The following is a 21,888-nucleotide window of genomic DNA, read 5'->3' on the forward strand; positions in this document are numbered from 1 at the left end:
GAATCCGTTATTTCGCACATTCCCACAATTGGGGTCTCTAGTCTGCCACCTACAGGGCTGGATGTGCACCGGACCCTAATCCCTGCAGCCTCTGTCCACAGCACACTCCAGAAGCCAACACCTTAGGAGGGCTGACCACCAGACGCGAGGCTGAGGGTCCACTTATTGTGTCATTGGGGTTACTGAGGTGCTTCACACAGCGACTCGGCCAGACCTTCGGTGTCAAACTGCGTCACCACACACAGATTCACGATTTACCAGCCATTTTAATTTCATGAAGGGTTCATCAGCACCCCCTCCCCCCTCTCTCTGACCCCAAATTCACTTAACTTTGGACCACCAAACCAAACTGAGTTTGAGAAAACCAAAAGGTCTTCGAGTAAACATTTAGGCACACACGATGATCAAATTCCAAACCTAAATCAAAAATTGATTGAAGACCCCCAACACCGAAAACCTTTATAATCTCAATCTCCAACATTTGGGGTCTATAACCTGTCTGTCTGTCTACCACCTACCTACAGCTCAGGACGGACGCTGACCCCCGGTGTCCACACTGCAACTGAACTGACCGGGTTCGGGGGGCGCGATAGATTAACATCTAATCCAAGGGGGATCCTGCCTGGTGGTCTTCAGTGCCCGTTCATACTCCAAACTGAAGAAGTGTTATGAGGTGGCACATTCCCGAAAACCTAAAAAAGGGTGGGGTGCGCCGATTCTAATTAAAATAAACCTTTTGTGCTCCGCTGAATATCGGCGTCCCGTCCGGCTGGGCGGCCCCCAAGGCCCTAAACCGACCGGGGGGTGGGCAGTGAATGGAATGGCCGGACCGGACTCCCCCCTCCGCTCCTCTCAAACGGCCCACTTTAAAACAGAACGGGAAGCACAAAAAGGTGGGCGCCGCGTCCTCAACAAACCCGCTGCCCTCCAAAGTTCTCCGGCCCATCAAAGTACAAAGATGACCGGCTGAACCGGCCGAGGACCACGGTGGACAATCTCAGAGGTCACGCGCTACTGTCCCGGGACTGCATGTCGGCTAGGCGGAACAAAAACAAAGCGTCAACTTCGAAGCGGTCCAGCCGTCTGTTGTCCGTCCGTCCGTCCACCCACCCACACTCCTCTCAAGCTCGTCACTCGCCTCGCCTCGCTCCACAGCACCAGGCCTGCCAGCGGGCTGGCCTGCACGACACCTTCGCGCGTCCCAAATCCTTCTCGTCCACTTTGCGTGGCCCTCCACGCCAGCGAGGCCTGCACTTTCCCCACCAAACCCCGACGCTCCACTTACGAGGGACGCGGAGGCCTCAACACCGAGGCCCGCCTAGCTTTCACGAGACCTCCGATAGGTTAAGGGAAAAAAACACACGAAATGACGCCAGAGGGACACTTACCTTCACAAAAGATGAGCATCTAGAGGGAGAGGGGCGAACGACATCGAGTGGCGACCGAAGTATACGAGGCGGTTCTCCAGAAACCCCCTCCGAATAACACTTAGATAAACAGAAAAGGTCAAAAGTAAACGAAGAGCGGCGGCGGCGATACGGCGACTCAAACTGAGAGCACTGAGCTGAGCGGCGCCCCGTCCGCATCACGAGGCTCGGAAACGGCGTCGCGTCGGCGGGGTACGCGCACAGACTTCCACCCGGCGCCAGGGGGCGCTGTGACGTGGCGCGTTTGACCAATGGAGGAGGAGGAGGGGGATGATCGCGTGTAGGAGTAACACAATGCGCAGGCGCATTTCGGCTTCAGAGACGAGCGACAGAAGGTTAGTGGAAGGAAGCAGCAGAGCGCTGGCTAACTTGTCATCGTTACTCGGTCAGAGAGTGCTGTTTACAAATGAAAGTTCACCAAACGGAAGAGTCTCAAGGCTTCCCCCGAGTTCAAAGCAGTGGTCACTGAGGTGAGGGGCTGTCCTGGGGTCAGGAGTGTGGGAGCCTGGCGGAACAGCAGCGGGCTCAAGGCAGAAAGCAAGCAAGTGATGAGGAAGTCAGTGCAGCTCAGTTGGTCAAGCTGGTGGACACTGAGGTAAGAGCAGGGGCAGAGTGAGCGCTCAGTTAGTGCTGCAGCCCCTAAATCCGCCCACCGTTACCACAGCAGGCACCTGAGGGCCAGGCTTGGGCACAGTGAGGCTGGTGCCAATACTGGGGTCTTTGATTGCCTTAGCTGGCTGGCACTTGTGGATACATAAGCACCACTATGGACTGGCTGGTGGACAGTGAGATAAAGATAGTGACCCAGAGGCAAGTCCAGCAATAATCAGTGTAGTGGTCATTCAGCCTGCCGTCCACCTGGCACAAGGGTTAGTGCTGGTGGACAGTGAGATAAGGACAGGGATCTGATTATTAGACCACCAAGGCAAGTCCAACTACAGTCAGCACTGTTGTGTTAAAGCCTGCCCTCCAGCATCCTAGCAGGCACTTGAGGGTCAGACTGGTGGGCAGTGAGACAGGAAGAGTAATGAGTAATTGGCTGGTGCCAATATTGTGGTCTCTAAACCTGCCTTCGATTGCCTTAGTTGGCACCTGTGGATAGACAAGCACCTCTATGGTCAAGCTGGTGGACACTGAGGTAAGAGCAGGGGCAGAGTGAGCGCTCAGTTAGTGCTGCGGCCCCTAAGTCCGCCCTCCGTTACCACAGCAGGCACCTGAGGGCCAGGCTTGGGCGCAGTGAGGCTGGTGCCAATACTGGGGTCTTTGATTGCCTTAGCTGGCACTTGTGGATACATAAGCACCGCTATGGTCAGGCTGGTGGACAGTGAGATTAGGACAGGGATCGGATTATTAGACCACCAAGGCAAGTCCAACTACAGTCAGTGCAGTGGTCCTTAAGCCCTGCCCTCCAGCATCCTAGCAGGCACATGAGGGTCAGACTGGTGGGCAGTGAGACAGGGGAAGAGTAAAGAGATTAGACCAATGGGCAGTGAGGCCAGAGTAGCTGGTGTCAGTGCTGTGCTCCATGAACTGTCCTTCAAATGCCTCATTTGGCACCTGTGGACAGATAAATGGCACTCTGGTCAGGCTGGTGGACATTCAGATAAGGACAGTTAAAGGATCAGGCCACTGGACAGTGAGTTAAGTGCAGTTACAGTTAGTGTTGTAGGTCCTGTGCCCACCCTACATTATCCTAGCAGGCACCCAAGGGTCAGACTGATGGGCAAACGAGAGAGAAGCAGTTCTGGGATTAGACCAGTGAGGCATGCATAGGTGATGTCAATACTGGGATCCATAAGCCTGCCTCTGAAAGTGTTAACTGGCACCTGTAGACAGTGAGATAAGAGCAATGATGGGATCAGACCAGTGAGGCAGGGGCAGCTACAGTCAGTACAGTGGGCCATATGTCTACCCTCCATTCCCCAAGCAGGCACCCGAGGGCAGAGTCAGACTGGTGGGCACTGATATGAGAGCTATGGCCAGCAAGAGTAGAGCAGTAATGGGATTAGAAGAGAGGACAGTGAGGCAGGGACAGCTACAGGTGGGTCATATACCCACAGTCCAGCTGGCACTTGTTGGAAGCAGAAGTGGCACTGGGGTTAGACTGGTGGACAGTGAGGTACACGAAGCCTTAGGACAGGACCAGACTCTGTTAATATGGCCAGCATGTTTAAAGCAGAAACCACCTCTGGTCAAGACGATGGTCGTCTTCTTCTTCTTCTTCATCATCATCTTTTCCCACTTCTACGTTGTGTCGATGTGACAAGCCAGTCTTCTCCATACAGCTCACTCCTGCACCACTCCTCCCCAGTCAGACCCTCGTCCTTCAGATCTTCTTTTGCTTTATCCATCCACTTCCACCTTCTCTCCCCTGTACTTCCATGTCCATCACTCTTACGCTCACATATTCCTGGTCTCTCCTCACCTCTTCCACTTACTTTCCTCCACTTTCTTAGATGTCTCTCCCACTTTTGTTGGACCCCTGATTGTCTCATTTCTTATTCTGTCCTTTTTTGTATCTCCACATTCTCATTTCTGCCACATCCAGCTTCTTCTCCTGCACTCCCTTCATTGGCCATGTCTCAGCTCCATACATCCTTGCTGGTCTTACCCCGGATTTAAAAACCGCACCTTTAACCGTCATCTTTATTCTTCAGTCACATTTGTGTGCCAGTTTAATACAAACAATCCCAGTTGGGAAGCCCCTCCACCCCCACTGTCTGTCCCCAACAGGCTCCTGAATGGAAAAAGGGAAATCCCTTCTGACCATCCATTCTAATGGCCTCCCTGCCGGGTTAGGGAATAAAGCCAATCCCAGCTGCTGGGATGCCAGGACCAATAAAAGCACAGCTAAGACTGGCCTGGTGTTTCTACAGGCTCTTACTGCCTAAAATGGCCGACAGGACAGCAAAGCTCCTCCTCAGCAACCATTCCTTGTGTGTCCCAGTGGTCAAAACCCTTAATCAATCCAATCTAAATGCTAATTTGGGTTATTAGAGAAACCTTTGTCATTACATGAGCACGGCTGAAACGTGTCATTCTGTTCACTTGGGTTGCAAGGTCCTGGGCCTTCCTCAAGTTCAGTTCTGGATTAAAAAGCAAAAATGAACCTACACAAGCAAGAAACGCGCCAGTCCGTGTGATGAATGGTCCGTGGCATGGCACAGATTTGAAATAATCGCAACACGTGACGTGCAGGCTCCAGTCGGGAGAGGGTGTGTTTCACTCCAGGTATGGTTGGGTTGCCTGGCTGATCAGATGCACACACACACACGTGAAGGTGAGTTTCAGTCAGGTGCCACATTTACACCCGCGCCAACCTGGCAGATAAAAGGAGCCCGCCCGGGACAAAGGGGAGAAACAAAAAAAGGGAGAGATAAATGGAGGTTAACTCAAACAAAAAGCGAAAGACAGGAATGGGCGAAGAGAGCTGGTGTGGAGGAATGAAAGGCAGGTGGTTGGGGTCGAGGAGCCTGGTACTGAAGAGGGGGGCATTCCTATTGAGCACTGCAGGGGAGTTGGGGCGGCCCGTTAATGTGGCGTCTCCCACGGACATCAAAGGACTGGCAGCAGGAGACGACGGGTGTGGGTGGCAAAGGCCTGGCATTGGGGACCCAAGCCGGGAAATGATGGGCGACCACTCCCGTCGGTAGGTCGTCTCCTGGTGCTGCGGGATCTGCAGACGGTAAACTGGGGAGACGTCGGCTTTTAGAAGGACGGACTGGGGCTCGGGAGTTTTTAAAGGAATGGCCTCCTGCCTGGGATTTATAGATTATACGTATTGAATTGATTGTAAGCTCTGCTTCAGCACTTTGGATGTTAAGGATTATTTATTCATTGAAGAACATTTGAATCACTGCGCTGTTGAACTCGGTTAGGTTTGGATTTTAATAAAAGTACTCATCACTTTTTGCACCTACCCCTTGCTATGTGTGTGTCCTCACTTGCCCGGCTCGGCTCAGTCTATAATGATTGGTGGTTCGGGTTCAAGGGCCTCCCAAAAGCAAGAAGGGTGAATTCTTTAAAACTCACTTTCTAAGCCAGAGATTTTATACTAACAAAATATAAATTTGGTGTATCATTTTAAGACATCTAATCTGTGCAGGGCAAAGTGATCATTACCCACAATGTTCACAGCCCTCCGAGTGTTTCACTTTTATTGACCGTCTCACAATCCCAGTGGATCATAAGATGCCATACACGTTGTTAATATTTGGTCGCATTGCCTTTAATTTGTTTAACTGGAGCCAAGCGGTTTGGGTCGCCTTCCTCGAGCTTCTTACAAATAAGTTCCTGGAATTTTGTCCCATTGCTCCAGACAGACAACTGGTATAACTGGAACAGGCTTGTAGGCCACCTTGCTCTCACACACTTTTACTATCGGATTGAGGTCACGGCTTTGTGATGGCCACTCTGATACCTAGACCTTGTGGTCCTTAAGCCATACTTGGGGTCCCTGTCCATTTGGAAGACCCATTGGTGACTGAGCATTGACTTCCTTGCTGAGCTCTTGAGACGTTGCTGCAGCGCATCTCCATGTCATTGTCCTTCCTCATGAGTCCATCTATTTTATAATATGCACCAGTCCCACCAGCAGCCCCCACAACATGACGCTGTTTGACGGTTAAGATGGTGTTCTTTGGCTTGCAGGCCTCTCACCCTTTTTCCTCTAAACATATCGATGGTCAATATGGCCAAACAGTTTGATCTTGGAGTCATCAGACCAAAGGGCAAAGCTCTTTGTCCCCATGTGCCACTGCAAACTGAAGTTTGGCCTTTTTAGGGCAGCTTTGGAGCAATGGCTTCCTCCTTGCTGAGTGGCTTTTCAGGTTATGTCGATACTTGCCTACCAGTGTCCTCCAGGGTCTTCACGAGGTCCTTTGCTGTTGTTGGGATCGATTTGCACTTTTCATGCCGAAGTACTTTCATCAATAGGAGACACAATGCGTCTCCTTCCCGAGCAGTAGGACGGCTGTGTGATCCCAAGTTGTTTATACTTGCGCTTTATTGTTTATACAGATGAACATGAAAACGTCAGGCGTTAGGAAATCATTCCCAAGGATGAACCAGATTTGTGGAGGTCCACCATTTTTTTTTTTTTTTCCATAGGTCTTGGTGGATTTCTTTTGATTTTCCCATCATGTCAAGCAAAGAGGCAGTGAGTTTGATGGTAGGCCTTAATCCACATGATGACTCCAATGAGGCTAATTGGCTATCAGTGATAATTGTCTAATTGCCTTAATGCTTGACATCATTTTCTAGAATTTTCCAAGATGTTTAAAGGCTCAGATAACAGAATGTGTGTAAACTTGTAACCCATTGGAATTGTGATCTCTCTCTCTCTCTCTCTCTCTCTCTCTCTCTATATATATATATCCAACGTCTGTCTGTCTGTCTGCTTTTCACGAGAGACCGACTTAACAGATTCAGATCGGTTTTTTTTTTCTATAGTTTGCTTGAACATTCCGGTTGATTCTGCACCTTCTCTCACTGCACTAAGTATCAGAGTTTGCTTGCCGTACCGATTTATTTGTGCGAATCTGAGAGAAACACAGTGGGGCGAGAGGAGGGGAAAGCGAGGTCCTCCTCACTCACGTGCCAGCCTCAGGGTGTACCATACATCCGCTTAGTTGGCGAACGAGATTTAGATTGTGTTTTTTTCTGTAAGTTGCTTGAACATTCCGGTTGATTTTGCGACTTCTCTCATCACGTTGAGTATCCGAGTTCGCTTGCAGGAGCGATATATTCACGAGACAGAGGCTTTGGACCGAGGGGAGGGGGGAGCCGGGCAGGACCCTCCTCACTGTCCTGTTTCACTACTACGTGGGCGGAGCCGCAGGGGACAGCGCGTAGTCAATAAAGCGTGAAATACTCCGAGCTCCGTGAACAATGGTGGGAGCATACGCCGATAGCGAGTTGCCACACCCACCACACATCAAACCCCCTAGATTGGGACCAGAGTGCATTGTTGGAAAAAAATGACTTTTTCTCCGCACAGAGTAGATGTATTGAACCATATGCCAAATTTATAGTTTGTTAGCATAAAATCGGTGGGGGGCTTATAAAGGGAGGTATAAAGAATTCACCGTAAGTGGACAGAAACCGCAGACTTCAACTGTAGATTTTCTGTCTTTTCTCCAACCAATCTTAAAGGATAAGTTCAAAGTCAAAAGTTACTTCTTCTCACACGTGGTATGGAAGCATTTGCCATTCAAAACTGTGTTGTAAAGTGAAGCGTTTTCTAAAAATTAAAAAATCTTGTCCGCAGTGTCACTTTACTATAGAGGCTAATTGAGTAGTTGGCAATTAAAGGCTTAAAAACGTACCAAATACCCCCAAGACTGTTGTCGAGTACTGACCTGTGTCTTCAGATTACACACACACACACATTATAAAATTGTTTATGCAGGTCATTTTTGACCAAAAAAAAACACCAACATGAGATTGGACCATGCTGCACCAGCTGTCCGTGCCACCTCAGGTTGCGGCTTCCTCTCGAACTATCAAATCACAGTCAGCTTTTTATGCCTTGTGGTTGGCTTTGTTTGGAATTTCTTCTCTATTTACGCGAGAATTCACAGAAACGTATCCTCACCACGAGAAAAACGTTTTCCTTTCCACGAGGTGTGACACACCCCTGACCTCAAATGCCAATATTTGTTAATTCATGGACTCCTATACCATCGTGGTAAATGAACACCACACTCGGCGCCTGCACCCACACAACATTCACTATTTACCACTCGGCCATTGATGTCTTGAATGCCAGTGTATAACCCGATCAGACAGAAACGTTTGTCCCTTGCAGGAGGTGAGGTTTATTTTCAACACACATGATGTGCTCTCCCCAATTATTTGTTTAAAGGGGGTCTTTTTTTAGGTTCATCGTAATCCGATGCTTGCTGTCTGTCAGTCCAGGTTAACGACAGCCCCTCTGATCTTTGCAGTTCAAAATCCCCAGCCCTAATTTTAGCCCCGCCTTCATGAGACGTGGGATTGGTTTAGGTACGTGGCGCTCAGTGAGCCGTTTAATTGTCCCCACCCACTTTTAAGCACAATTCACTCCTGGTCGTCTCCAGCCATACACATTAGAGACTACTGCAAATCCATCTGCCATTCCTCCATTACTTCTCCCTTGCATGTTAGTGTTGTCAATTATGATTTTTACTGTTAGAACGCAATTTAGTTAATACATATCCTTCACTATGCTCATATACAACTCCACATTTCTCTATTGTAGAAATCTTTCGATGCCATGTTCAGTTCTTCCTACTCCTTTCTAGATTTTTCCATAATTTGTCACAAGGTGAAAATTTCATCTGTTGTACCTTTTCCTGGCATAAATGCCAACTGTTCTTCCCCTTTTGGCATCTCTGTTGTCAGCCTTTTACCCGTTATCGCCTTTCTTATTTTCACCTTGTGTGACATCAACTTTATACCCCTAGAATTTCTACAATCACTTAGGTCACCCTTCTCCTTTTATAAAGGGCACATTCAGACTATTTCTCCACTGATATGGCATTTGCCCTTCACAGTATACGTCTGACGTTGGCTCCCATAATAAATCTCTTCTTCACCTCCCACCCCACCCATTTCTTTCAGGGTTCAGTGGGTATCCCATCTAGCCCCGGTGACTTCTCATTCTTTCCAAGGCCTGTTTGACTTCTTCACTACTCATCCCTGTTGCTACACCCTCATCTGGTTCTCCTTGTCTGAACTGTATCCTTGGACATTCCTCTGAGGATGCCTTCCATAATTTTATAGTTTACCACATGTCACCTTTAGCTCTTTATCCGTTTGATTTGGGTAACTTCTTCTGTTGAATTGTCTCAAGCCTTTACAATTCTTAACGTCTTTTTCTCCAGTTCCCTACACGCCTCACCCTGTATTTGCACTTTAGCTCTCTTTCCATTCATTCCTTCCTTCCCATTTTTTTCTATTCCTGTTCCTTCCCACCATCTATTTACAGACTTTTTGTATCCCTCCATTCCACCACCACTTGTTTATCTGCTGGGGATTTTCCCAACGCTTCTTCTCCCACCTTCTACCAAACTCTTTTGTTCTCTTCTCGCCATTCGTTTATAGACTCTTTGAATGAATTGATATCCGTACATAAACAATGCATGACATAATTAACTAATCATGTGACGACAACGGCGGCAACCTGCTAATTCAATCCCACCGCTGACTCACATGCCATGCTAGTGCTCAAAGTGTAGGAATGCTTTAGGGTCGTACGACTGTATAACAAATGTCATATACAACAGCCCATTGAATCTACGACTGTTCTGTAGGACTTTCAGCAAGTCATTGCTGCTACAAGTGAGTCACCTGCGGCACGAGTGACAGAGCCAGAAGTCCAAAATACATTTAATAAGCAGAAAGATAAAATAAATCAACAGGCAGACGGTGACACTCAAACACAAACAATCACAGGCAAGCAGCTTAAGTTCCACCTTGTAGTGGCTTTTTAAGGGGAGACTCCAGATGATCCAACTTCTGGAAACGTCTGCTCCAATTTCATTTGAACCGGAAGGGCTGAGGTTTTTCAGACTCAGTTGCCCCCACTGGGTGTCTTCTCAGCACTTTGAAGGAGAACAAGACCGTTACCATCAGCGTCCTCTCTCTCTCTCTCTCATCCCAGGGTGGTGCTGCATACCTCCAGTGAGCCCAGCCGATGATCCTCTGCCAGGCATGCCTGCCACACCCTCTAGAAGTAATGGCAGCATCTCCATTTGTGATTAGTCAGACAGTATAAATGGAAAAGACGGGTCTTCTACTTTTGTAACAGCTGGACTGGGAGAGAGGAAAGGAGCAAAAAAAAGTGTTGAATCCAAAAGATTTACGAATTCCAAGAGGCCAAAGGGTGACTGAGCAGCCGTCTCCAACGTGGGTGGCAGCACACAGCCGTGAGTCAGGCCATCAAACTCGTCCAGTGTGAAGGCACACATGACCCTGGCACAAAGCCACATATGTGACTCATGTGCCTGCTGGACGGAGATTTCCATCAGCGGCTGTGACAACAGGGAAATAACAAAAGTGGGAGTCTGAGTAGATGAGGCGACAATTCAAAGAGAGCCTCATCCGCCCAGAGACCATCGACCAGCATTTACAGTGCAAAGAAAAAGCATGTGAACTCTTTGGAATGACCTGCTTTTCTGCCCTTCTTCTTTCGGCTGTTTCCATTAGTGGTCACCACAGTGGATCATCTTGTTCCATCTCTTCCTGTCCTTGTCATCTTGTTCTGTCACACCCATCATATGCATGTCCTCTCTCAGCACATTCATAAACCTTCTCTTAAGCCGTCTTCTTCTTCTCTTACCTGGCAGCTCTATCCTTAGCACCCTTCTCTCATTGTACCCCTCATCTCCAAAGCAACACAATCTCGCCTCTCTGACGTTGTCTCCCAACCATCCAACCTCAGCTGAGCCTCGAATGTCCTCATTTCTAATCCTGATTGGTCATAACATCTTCCTCTACATAAATCACAAAGCTTAGACCAACGCAGTCCACTTAGGCTAATGACACACCACCAAACGTAATCCATCATGTCTTCAAACATTCACATCTTAATTAGGCCAACACTGCATGATACCAACTGACCAATCAGCGTCTTACGGTGGGACAAGGGACATCAAATGACCAATCAGCGTCTTACGGTGGGACAAGGGACATCAACACTTGGGGTGTGAGGCGTTCCGCTTCTTATGTCATATTGTTCTTCTGATAGTCCTGACCGACAGGGCGTGCAATACCTGATAGTGTCATCCCATCTGTAGATACTGTGCCATGTAAAAGTGTGGGCACCCCTGATAAAAATCTCCTAGCAATTTATAACTTGCTATGCTTTTGGATTCAACAACTTCATTTTAACATATTGTATACCGTATGGAAACAGCAACATTTCAGGAGTGAAATTTTTTTTATTGGACCAACAGAACCAATTTATTGTGCATTTAAAGAAAATAGGCAGGTGAATAAATGTGGGCACCCCAAAGGAATAATCCCAATCTCAATATTTAGTAGAGCCTCCTTTTACTAAAATCACAGCCTGCAGACGCCTCCCTCCTGTAGCCACTGACAAGTCCCTGAATTCTGGCCGGTGGTCTTTTGGACCACCTTCCATACTAAATGCCTCCAGTTCCGTCAGGTTTGATGGCTTCCCAGCGTGGACAGCCTGCTTCAAATCAGTCCATACTGATGATGTTCAGGTCTGGGGTGGCCATTCTAGAAGATTGGACTTGTGCCTCTGCATGAATTCCTTGGTAGATTTTGGACGGTTCTTTTGGATCATCCAACCCCAGCATAACTTCAACTTTGTGACTGACTCTTGAACATTCTCATCTAGAACCTGCCAATAATGGGAAGAATTCCTGCGGCCCTCAACTTTAACAAGGTTTCCAGTACCTGTGATAGCCACATGGCCCCATAACATGATGGACCCTCTGCCAAAATTGTACAGGAGGCAGCAAGTTCTTCTCCTGGAACACTGCGTGTTTCGTTTCACCGTGCATAGCACCTCTGGTTGTGACCAAATAACTCTACCTTAGTCTCATCTGTCCATAGTATTTTTTTTCCCAAAATGTTTCTGGCTTGTCAAGATGTACTTTTGCATACTTCATGCAACTCTTCTTGTGAAGGTGAGGACTCAGAAAAGGCTTTTTGCGCATCACCCGGTGAAAAGTGCACTGAACTGTGAAAAAAACATCCAATGATACCATCAGCAGCCAGATGTCCGTGTAGCTCTCTGCAGGTGCTCTCTGGTTTGTCTGTGACCATTCTAACCGGCCCTCGGCTCAGCCTTTCAGATATTTTTCTTGGACTACCACATCTTTTCTTCACAAGGACTGTTTCTGTGGCCTTCCATTTCCTAACTACGTTTCTGACTGAGGAGACCAACAGACGGTTCAAACCTTTGTCATCATTTCTTGTACCCGTCTCCTAATTCATACTGACGAATTATCTTAGTTTTTAGGTCAGTAGAGAGTTCTTTAGAGGTTCCCATGCTGCCGCTCTCTAAAAGAGAACCAAGGACAAGCACAACTAGTAATTACTTATTGTGTGTTAAGTCACCTTTTTCATCAGCATTTGCATCTTTGTAGTTTAAGGTCTAATGAGCTAATCAAAGCAGCTCTGTGCTGCAACTTGTCAGCTTTAAATGACTACAGGGCTTTAAATTAATGCAATTAAAAGGGGGCCCAAACTTTTGCACATCCCATTTTTTACATTTTATTTTATTCCATACAACTTAGTAATGCTACACTGAGAATGTTGGTCTGATAAGCATTCCCTTGTCTACATTTCTCTAGTAAACAATGGCATATTGTTGTGATCTTCTGAAGACAGAGCAAATTATCACGCAACTTCAGAGGGGGCCCAAACTTTTACACAGCACTGTATTTACAAACCATATTTATGGGGGAATATCAGCATTGGGATGCCCCAGATGATGATCTACCTAATCTTCTGCTGCAGCTCTGTGAGTCATTTGCTCTTCAATGCGCTCTAAGTATGTTACTGTTAGAAATTCTTCTCCCGTCACGGCTTCTCTTACATCGGCCCTTTCCAGGAGCCCATTGACACAGAACGAGAATGAAGTTGCAGTGGTGGTACATAATTAACAACTTCTTAAATTTGTACTGTGCTGAGTCACATCTTTCATAGCGTTATCTTGTTTGTCTGTGCAAATATTGTCCCCTGGAAACAAAGGGGGAAGGATAACGCGGTGGAACCGTGGTCCCTTGTGATAATTTGCCCTGTCACTCCCATCAATTGCATCCGGGTCATTACTATGTAAACTTAAGGACGAAAAGAAAAAAGGATCCCCGTTTTACTATACTGACACTTCATTGCAGAGCCAAGAGAGAGCACTGATCGAGATCACTTGCACCTTTTTCTGCTCGCAGCTTTCAACGCCAGACAACTTCACCTGTGAAATGCAAAACCCCGGGGGGATCTGCACTACGCCGACGCACCGAGGAAAAGTACGGTGAGACTGTTTGTTGTTGTTTGGGAGAGGAGCAAGCCATCAATTGCAATTGTGCATAATTGCTATGGGACACTTTTCCAGCTGAATAAGGCTTACAATCGCTCTTCATCCTCCGTTTAATCTTTTGGACTTTTATGTGTGTTTTCAAGTGTTCTGTGTGTCGTACATGTGTCATGTTCAGTGTTGGGACAAGGGAGGGTTTGTACTGCATATTTGTTTGTGCCTTTTGATCATTTCATAGCACCGCTCACTTTCCGGGTGTGCGTTGTGTGGGGGGCTTTGGAGGGATTGAAATATATACTGTATATACTCACGTATAAGTCCGGTCTTGAAACCCGAAAAATCGATCATAAAATCAGACCCCGACTTATATGCCCATTCTAAACGGAGACACAATTTTTTATTTTTCTTACATATTCTTACCTCCTCCAATCTTGCACCAGTTTCTCAGACACATCAAATTTTGTTGCAGCAGCAGCACAGTTACCAATTTCTTTCGCTATTTCAAGGATGCTTAATTTAAAACCAGCTTCATATTTTCTTCTGATCAAACGCTCCATCGTAAATAAGGGATGCTCTCACGATAAATGTGTTTGAGGGTGTGAGATACAAAAGAACACAAATCAGTGCAAACGTTGCTTCAGAATAGTTTGGGTATCACCGTGTGGTCACATAGGCACAATACATAGAAAAAAAAGGCAGTGTGCTCTGTGGTTACTCTCTCAGGTGGGCATTAGCATATTGTACCAATAGCGTTGAGTTTTCCGCATTTGACTTATACACCCGACATTATAAAATACCAGAAATTATACAGTAAAATCAAGTCCTGACTTATCCGCGGGAGAACTTATTCGTGAGTATATACAGTATATCGTTTTGCCGTTTGTTCACTTTTCACCATCAATATATATACAGTGGAACCTCTCGATACAATCACCTCTGTATACGAGAAATTCAAGATAAGAGGAAAGTATGAGCGAAAAATTCAGATCTAAATACGAGCATTGGCTCGCTTAACGAGCCACGAGCCAGGCTGTGGCTATGCGTGACGCGTTTCCCGATCCGCCTCGACTCGGGGATTCACCCAAGCTAACGCTGCCAGCCCATCCGCTCACTCAGTGTTCCTTGTTCTCCCGTAGCGTGAGGATCTACGCGTTTGTGCACTTATGATTTCATTGTTTCGCTGTATAAGCGTATCCAAAAATATCGCGGACATGCAGACGGAGAATAGGAGACGATTGCCCTCAAGAGAGAGAGAGGCCCGTGAGCGAGATAAGGAGAGAGAAATGCGCACGAGAGATAAGAACCATCAGCTCAGTTATGCTCACATGACGCTGAGCAGACAAAGTGTATCCATACTACTTGTATTGCAAGACATCGCTCGTTTTATCAAGTCAAAATTAATTAAAAAATTTAGCTCGTCTTGCAAAACACTCGTAAACCAAGTTACTTGCAAACCGAGGTTCCACTTGTATATATTATTTATCAGTGTTATTTGTTAGGAAAATTGATTTTTATGTTGATATTTTTGGTGGTGTGGAACAGATTAACTGGATTTCCATTATTTTCAATGGGGAAGTTTGTTCTAGATACGAGAAATTCGCTATACAAGCTCAGTGCTGGAACGAATTAAACTCGTATCTCGAGGTTCCACTGTACTCATTATTTTATGTACTGTTGCTTTTGCTTATTTAACCGTCAATTGAAGAAGCTATTTGGAGGTACGGCTTGTCAGGTCTAAAGTTCCTCAGCTTGCCAGGCCACAGGTGGACAGTCAATTCCCTGCCTTATCAACTCTGCGTTCGCCATCTTTAGCACTCAGTGTAAGACCCTCGTGACTGGGACGACTCCAACCCCCAACTGTTGACACACCCCTTGCTCCACCCTTTTGATTACATTTGGTTTTGGTCTGATTAATGTATGCTCTCGAAGCGAAATGCAATCCACTCTGAGCAGCCGCTAAGCCAAGTGCAATATGCCAGCTTTGCTTTTAGTAAGGAGATGCGACCTCTGGACTGGAACAAAAATGCAACGTGGTTTTGTATCGTATTTTAAATTGGCAGAAAAACTGCATGCCACAGTGAGAAGCAATGAATTATTTGTTTAATCGGCACAACAACACTGTGCCAAAATTAAATTCCCCACCTGCATATGCAGTACATTGTAGCGTAGTTAAAACGTTGAATTACGTTTAATTTGGGCAAGTAATCTTCCATACATCCTTTCATCTGGGGTCCATTTGAGTCACCAGTCAACCTAAACTGTTCATCTTTGACAGGTGGGATCCTACGGAGGCCGAGAGAGGACGTGCAATAGCGTTATTTTTTAAAATTGTTTCCTCGAGATAATGGAATAATTTTATCAGGATCTCGATAAAACAAGAGATCTTCTTTTCTCAAAATTGTGAAATAATTGTATCTAACGTTTAATGTTTAGCTTATTGAAGCCACGTCCTGTTTGAAATGGCAGAAGAGCAGAACTGTATTGATCAGTGTGTCACATTTTTGTTCAATCAAGGGCTCACACAGGCTGAAATATGTTTATGCCTTAGTTTAAAAAAATAATAATGTTAGTGTCCGTCATTTAAGACGACGGTTAGCAAGGCTTCCGCTGTATAGGCGTCGCAATCTAAGCGAGCCTGATGCCAGGAGCAAAAGTTAAGTTTCGTTTTCTCGACATCTCGATAAAATTATTCTGTTTTCTCGGGGAGACAATTGAAAAAAATAACGATATTGCACGTCCTCTCTCAGCTTCCGTAGGATCCAAATGGAGTTCCATATAAAACAAACACAGACATGTAGTGGCTTTGCCAGCTCCAGCCCTGGTCTAAAAAGGGAAGACATGAGCAAAACAAGCACCAAAGAGGATTATTTTTTTATTTTTCAAATACATTACAAAACAAAATTAGATGTTAGATTTTTAGATCAACCCGTTAATCCTGTACAATTTACACATATGTACAAAATTCACAAGTAACAAACAAACACCACAGTCTGCATCCTTCTTACCACAGCCAAAGGCTACTGGGATTCGTAGTCCTCCGCACGCAGCTCTGTGTGGACACAGTGTCCGGTTACTGGAAGTCGAAGCGGCGTGTGTGAACGACAGGCACAGACTGTTCGAGGGTCCCATCGTACGGGCATCCCGCATTTGTCTTCAAGCACGCAGGCTTCGTTTGTAAGTCACTTTGGATAAAAGCATCGATTAAAACAAAGTTCCTCATTTTAATTAAAAGTTAGTAAACGGTTCATTGCGCTGTAATAGATATCTAATGCTGTTTGTTACCACAGAGCATGTTGGATTTGAAAACTGAGGTAAGTACTGGGAGGCAGATTCTGATTAAGAAAAAGAAAAGAACATTTGCTGAAGCCCACAATTGGAGAATTAAAACTAGAAATAAAAACAGCACTTCTTAGATGCAGTTTCACTGTTAAGTATGAAACAAAACTTGTACGCACAGGTGCGGAGCAGGCAGCGTACTTAATGTAACGTTAGTGTTATTATCTCACTAGAGTGCTTGTTAATTGTCATTTTTAATTAAAAAATATAAATATGAATCAAAAATATATTAGCACACTGGAAATAATACTAAAAATTCAGAGCATACTGGTAACATGCTTGTCCTACCCATTAGTGGTGGTTATAGATGAAACAACGCAGATTTGGAAAAGCAAAAGAGAAGCTCCCGTAAACAGACAAGGCAGATATTCTCCATGTTAGATTTCTGGCCTTTGACGGTTTTTAGAATTTGCATAGGACACGTCTGAGTACAGAGACGAGGAAGCAGTAGTGCAATTTCATTCTGTGATTTGCATGTTTGACGAAATCTCCCACCCACCTGCTAAAAACGCCCCATCTATTACTGCGCGTGAGTGGAGGTGAGCTGCCCTCCTGTTTTATGTAAAACCCGCGCAGCAGCTCCTTTCTTTGCACTGCCCAAAACTCAAGCCAGAGCTGGGAGTACGACGGCTCTGGAGATTCCATAAAGCACATTCTGAAAAATGTTCAGTAAAACAAAACCACCTGAATTCTTCAAGCCGATTACAAATAGCATCCTAGCTGTAGAAATGGGTTAAGGCGCCAAGGGTATTTCACAGGAAGTTGGTCTTCAGTTGAATACTGGGCGAATGTTTTCCTGGGGGTTTCGATTGGTGGGCTGCATTCTTGGCTTTGATGCTCTCCTGGTTCCCTTTGACGGCTGCTTCTAAGCGCACTTTCATGGCTGGAGAGGTGGCCATCAGGTTTTTAAAGACAGCCGAGTGCTGTGGTCCTATTCGCATCAGATTCTGTAGGGCAAACTCATGCAGCGACCGCGCAGGACTCTGTGAGGACACCAAGGCGTTCTCATCCAAAAGGAAGGAAATAAGCAGTGGAAGGAGGATGGCAATGAGCTCGGATCCTGAAACGAGAGATTCAAGCAAATGCTGCAATTATTATTATTCTGTTTATTATTATTCAGCCACAATAAACCCAGAATACCCTTCAGTGTAGACAGGATCATAGATCTAATAATCAAAATAAAACTAAAAGCACCAGATAGTATAAACGTGCCTGAACAGCTGCAACAAAAGGTAAGTGAAAGTTGTCGAATTCCCATGCATGGACCTACTGTTATTATACTAGCTGTGTAAGCCCGTGCCGTAAAAAGCCCGGGGGTCCTTGAAAGTCAAGAGAAAAAACTGAAATGTAGAGATGTCAGGTAATTGACAGGAACGACTCTGGGCGTCTCTCTCCTAGGAGGATTCATTTTACTGATGTGCTCGCCTCGCTTGTGCATTAGCGGCAGAAGAATCCTAGAGGGAAGTTGAGAACATGCACTGATACCACTTTGCCGCACCCACCACATGACAAACCCCCTGGATTGGGACACGAGGGCAGCAGGTGACACCTCAGCACCACACTGAAACAGTTAGAGGTTTTATTTTTTTATGGTGGCTCAAGTGTCAATCCTGCCACCAACCCCCAAGTATTCCCTCTAAGTTGGAGGACCCGCTTGAAAGGCTGGATGCAAATTAACGTCATACTCAAGATGGGGCAATTGCAGGTTAAGGGCCTCGCTCAAGGGCCCAATGGAGTAGTGTCACTTCAAGGGTTTATGGGATTCGAACTGGTGGCCTTCTGACTGCCAGCGCAGATTTCTAGCCCTAAAGCCACCACTCCGCTGTATATCCATCACACAATATCTAAAAATAAAGACAGGTGAAGGGGGTTCAGTAATGGTGACCTGCTAGGATACAAAAAACATTCAGATGGTGGTCTTAGGGAAAAAAAAATCAACATTTTTGGAAATGTCTGCTGTGGCAGCAACAACCGGTCCTAGAATTTAATTAGGAAACTGGTTGGAGCCTGAGGCCCTGACTTAGCTGGTCATTTGTTGGCTCACTTCACATCTCATCTCATCTCCGTTTGGGTGCCGTTTTAGGGGGAAAAAAAAAATGAAGCAATTCAGGACACTGACTCTTTTAAAACAGGGCAATTAAAATGAATGATGGGAAGTCAACTAGGAGCCAAAACTGGTCACTAATTAAGAGAAGGGTTAGAATGAAAAGTTGCACTCCAGGACAGGAGCTGGAGACCCCTGGTCTGAACTAAAGACATGCGGACACTGTCCGGTTTACTCACGGTATTCCACATCCACAGTCGAAACGAGACATTCAAGAGCTTTAACTCCTTCCTGGACAGCCTGGAACTCCAGCATACACTCGGGTTTTTTCTTCTCCACACTCTGAAGGTTGTTTACTATGACAGGACCCAAAGCCTGGATGTAAGGAACAGACACCAACCGACTCGGACTCTGAAATATGGACTGCAGCATCTGATAGCATCTGACCAAAACCTAGCAAAAGAAGAAATACATGCAAATAAACCTCATCAAATAGGACTTATGATATAGTTAACAGTTTAATGTGACAAGGAACATTCAATTGACTCCCTTATGTCTGAAGTTCAGTTTCAGTTTACCAGGTCGGCACTGTATAACACAGTATGAAATATACAGGGTGAGCCAAAATGAAGTAGCCCATTCTTCAAGGTCATTGCGCGATGTGGGTTTGGGTCCTTTGATAGGTGATCCCTTGTAGTTTTCAGTCGGCCACATGCCTTGGTCTGGTGTGCACCATGCTTTCACTTTCAAATCGTTCTTCAAAAACAACGAATCCATCATCACCTTCTGAAAGCACTTCAGCACTCCTCCTAACGGTGACGTCCCATATCAGAAAACAGTTCTTCAGTGGGTCATGTTGCAAGGTCATGTTGTTTTAAAGAATATACTGAAAGAGAACTTGAGTAGGAATGTAAGACATATGGAACACTATCAAGTATTACCATCTCAGATAGCAAGACGGCCAGAGGAAGTAGTATGAACGTGCAGAGCAGACAGACGGGTGGTGCCCAAGAGGCCATAACAGTCTAAATGTTATGCTGTTATGAAGTAAAAAATTAATTAAAAAAAAAAAAAAAACAGCATCTGTAGACTCTGCAGATGTTTTTTGCTATGTACAGTGTGGCCCACCAGGCTGGCACTGCCAGCTTAACCCGACACGGACAAGCGTGGGACACAAGTTCAAGGCACACACTGATTTTTATTTTCTTTTTCCCTTGTTTCCCACAAGTATAACACAGTCCCAGCACAAGCATAGCACCATACAACAAGTCTCTTCTTTCTCTTTCTCTTTTCTCCTGTCCACTACTCCAGTCAAGCTTCGTCACTCCTCCTCCCAACTCTGGCTCCCTTTATAAGGCACCCAGAAGTGCTCCAGGTGCTTGATTACTCGTTTACGGGTTTGTTGGGTGTCGGATCCCTAAAGGGCTGTATCAAACTCCAACTCTCATGAAGCCCTGCGGGAGTCTGAGGCACCGCTGCAACCCCGGGGGTTTGCCATCTAGCATCCCGGGGGAAGTAACGCTCTGGCTACGCTTGCTCCCCCAGTCCTTCCAGCATGGAGGTGTCGCTACACTGCCCCTCCCTCAGCTGAGCCTTGTGGGGCAAAGCGGTCCGTCCCGTGAGGGCCGTCTTTCTCCAGGACGGGGAGTCAAAACGATCAGGTCCACGGCTCCTCCCTCAACCAAACAAGACAACTACAGGGAGGTGCTGCCCCGACGCCATCTCCCGGCGTCTACTGCCATTTTAAACGGACAGCACGATACAACAGTCGTGCCCAGTTTAAATCGAATTCTGACTGAAATTTTCCCCAGTGCATTTATTTTGTGAAAGTACTTAACAGTATCAGTTAAGCATCATTATGAATTACCTGTGAAGGAGTCAATGCTTTTACCACTTTTTATTGTAGAATTAAAATTCTTTATAATTTCACTTTAAAGATTGATTGATTGATTTCCCCCATAAACTGTGAAGTGGTTGCAGTTCCCTCTTACTGGAATAGGGTGAGTGTTGTAATGGGTATGCACAAGGGTGCCCACTGCAAGGACCAGCACCATCTCCAGTCTTCCATGACCCTGAACTGGAAAAAAGTTTCTCAAAGGCAATGAATAGTTTTAGCAAAGGTGAGTGAAGGTTTACCCAAACAATTTCATAAAATTCATAAAACTAACGGAAAATGTATTTAAATAGAATAAATGTTGTGCACATTTTTTTCGTACTTACCACTGGGTCTTTTGACTCGAGGCTTTTCTTAAACATTTCAACGCAGGGATTTTGGATGCAGTCAACAGATACGACTTCGGGACTAGCAGACAATACAAATATAGTAATGGCTGTGAGCAGGCCGACTTCGTCCACTTCTGACTGAAAAGAATCTGCAGAGTGAAGTTATGTCTCATTAACTCCTTATGTCTTTTGTTCTGCTACACCTTCATTAAAATAACAATAATTTTATAACATATTATAAATACATACATAAGGTCTCTAACCTTTTTTCCTCTGAGAGCTACATCTACAAAAAGAAAATGACTGAGATCTCCTCATGTTTTCTAACGTTTATTCTCATCGATTATTTCAATCCAAACAAACTGAATAAGGTTGTTTTGCCTGAACATTTACAAAATGTTGGTGTCCACAACTCACATTTTGCATTAAAACATCACAATAAATGTTTTGTTCACCTGCAAGTGCATTTTGTACGTCTGTTTGCATTTTCTCGTGCATCTCACACTATTGAATTAAAAGTTGAATGCTGTCAAAACAAAACATAGCAATTCCAAATCCACAGATATCCCTTCTTCATTTGTCATTTTGTCACATGTCGCTGTGTCACTTTATTCACAGATCCAGTCGCATGTGTGATGTGCTTTTCAGTCAGTCAGATGACTGGCACTGAAGTGTGTGGTGGAGTGGAGCCCCTCAGGTTCACTCTGATGGAGTCGTTTAAATGTTCGTCTATCAGTCTTGTTCTGAACTTTGATTTCATGACATTCATGTCAGACTCACAGAGGTATGGAGACCCAAACAGAGCAGACATTTTCAGAGCTGCTTGGTGAAAATTCTTATCGTTATCTGGCTCTGCTAAGCTCCAG

At 45.6% G+C, this 21,888-nt stretch overlaps 2 protein-coding genes across 12 annotated transcripts in view; both read right to left on the reverse strand.

The window, feature by feature from the left end:
• Positions 1-1,606, reverse strand: part of hectd1 (HECT domain containing 1) — a 90,481-nt gene extending 88,875 nt beyond the window's left edge. For all 9 annotated transcript variants that reach the window (XM_039742353.1, XM_039742361.1, XM_039742358.1 and 6 more), the window contains exon 1: positions 1,389-1,606. The gene's annotated coding sequence lies outside the window, so the exon portion shown is untranslated. The remainder of the gene's footprint in view (positions 1-1,388) is intronic.
• A 14,665-nt stretch (positions 1,607-16,271) lies between these two features.
• The window catches only part of heatr5a (HEAT repeat containing 5a), a 157,686-nt gene continuing 152,069 nt past the window's right edge, over positions 16,272-21,888 (reverse strand). For all 3 annotated transcript variants that reach the window (XM_039742071.1, XM_039742072.1, XM_039742070.1), the window contains 3 exons: positions 21,020-21,171; positions 19,039-19,252; positions 16,272-17,815 (listed from right to left, as the gene is read on the reverse strand). In XM_039742071.1, coding sequence (XP_039598005.1) covers positions 17,508-17,815; positions 19,039-19,252; positions 21,020-21,171 — 674 coding nt within the window. In that variant the 3' untranslated portion in view covers positions 16,272-17,507. The remainder of the gene's footprint in view (positions 17,816-19,038; positions 19,253-21,019; positions 21,172-21,888) is intronic.

This window comes from Polypterus senegalus, chromosome 18 (assembly GCF_016835505.1).
Source record: "Polypterus senegalus isolate Bchr_013 chromosome 18, ASM1683550v1, whole genome shotgun sequence".
Classification (NCBI taxonomy): domain Eukaryota; kingdom Metazoa; phylum Chordata; class Cladistia; order Polypteriformes; family Polypteridae; genus Polypterus; species Polypterus senegalus.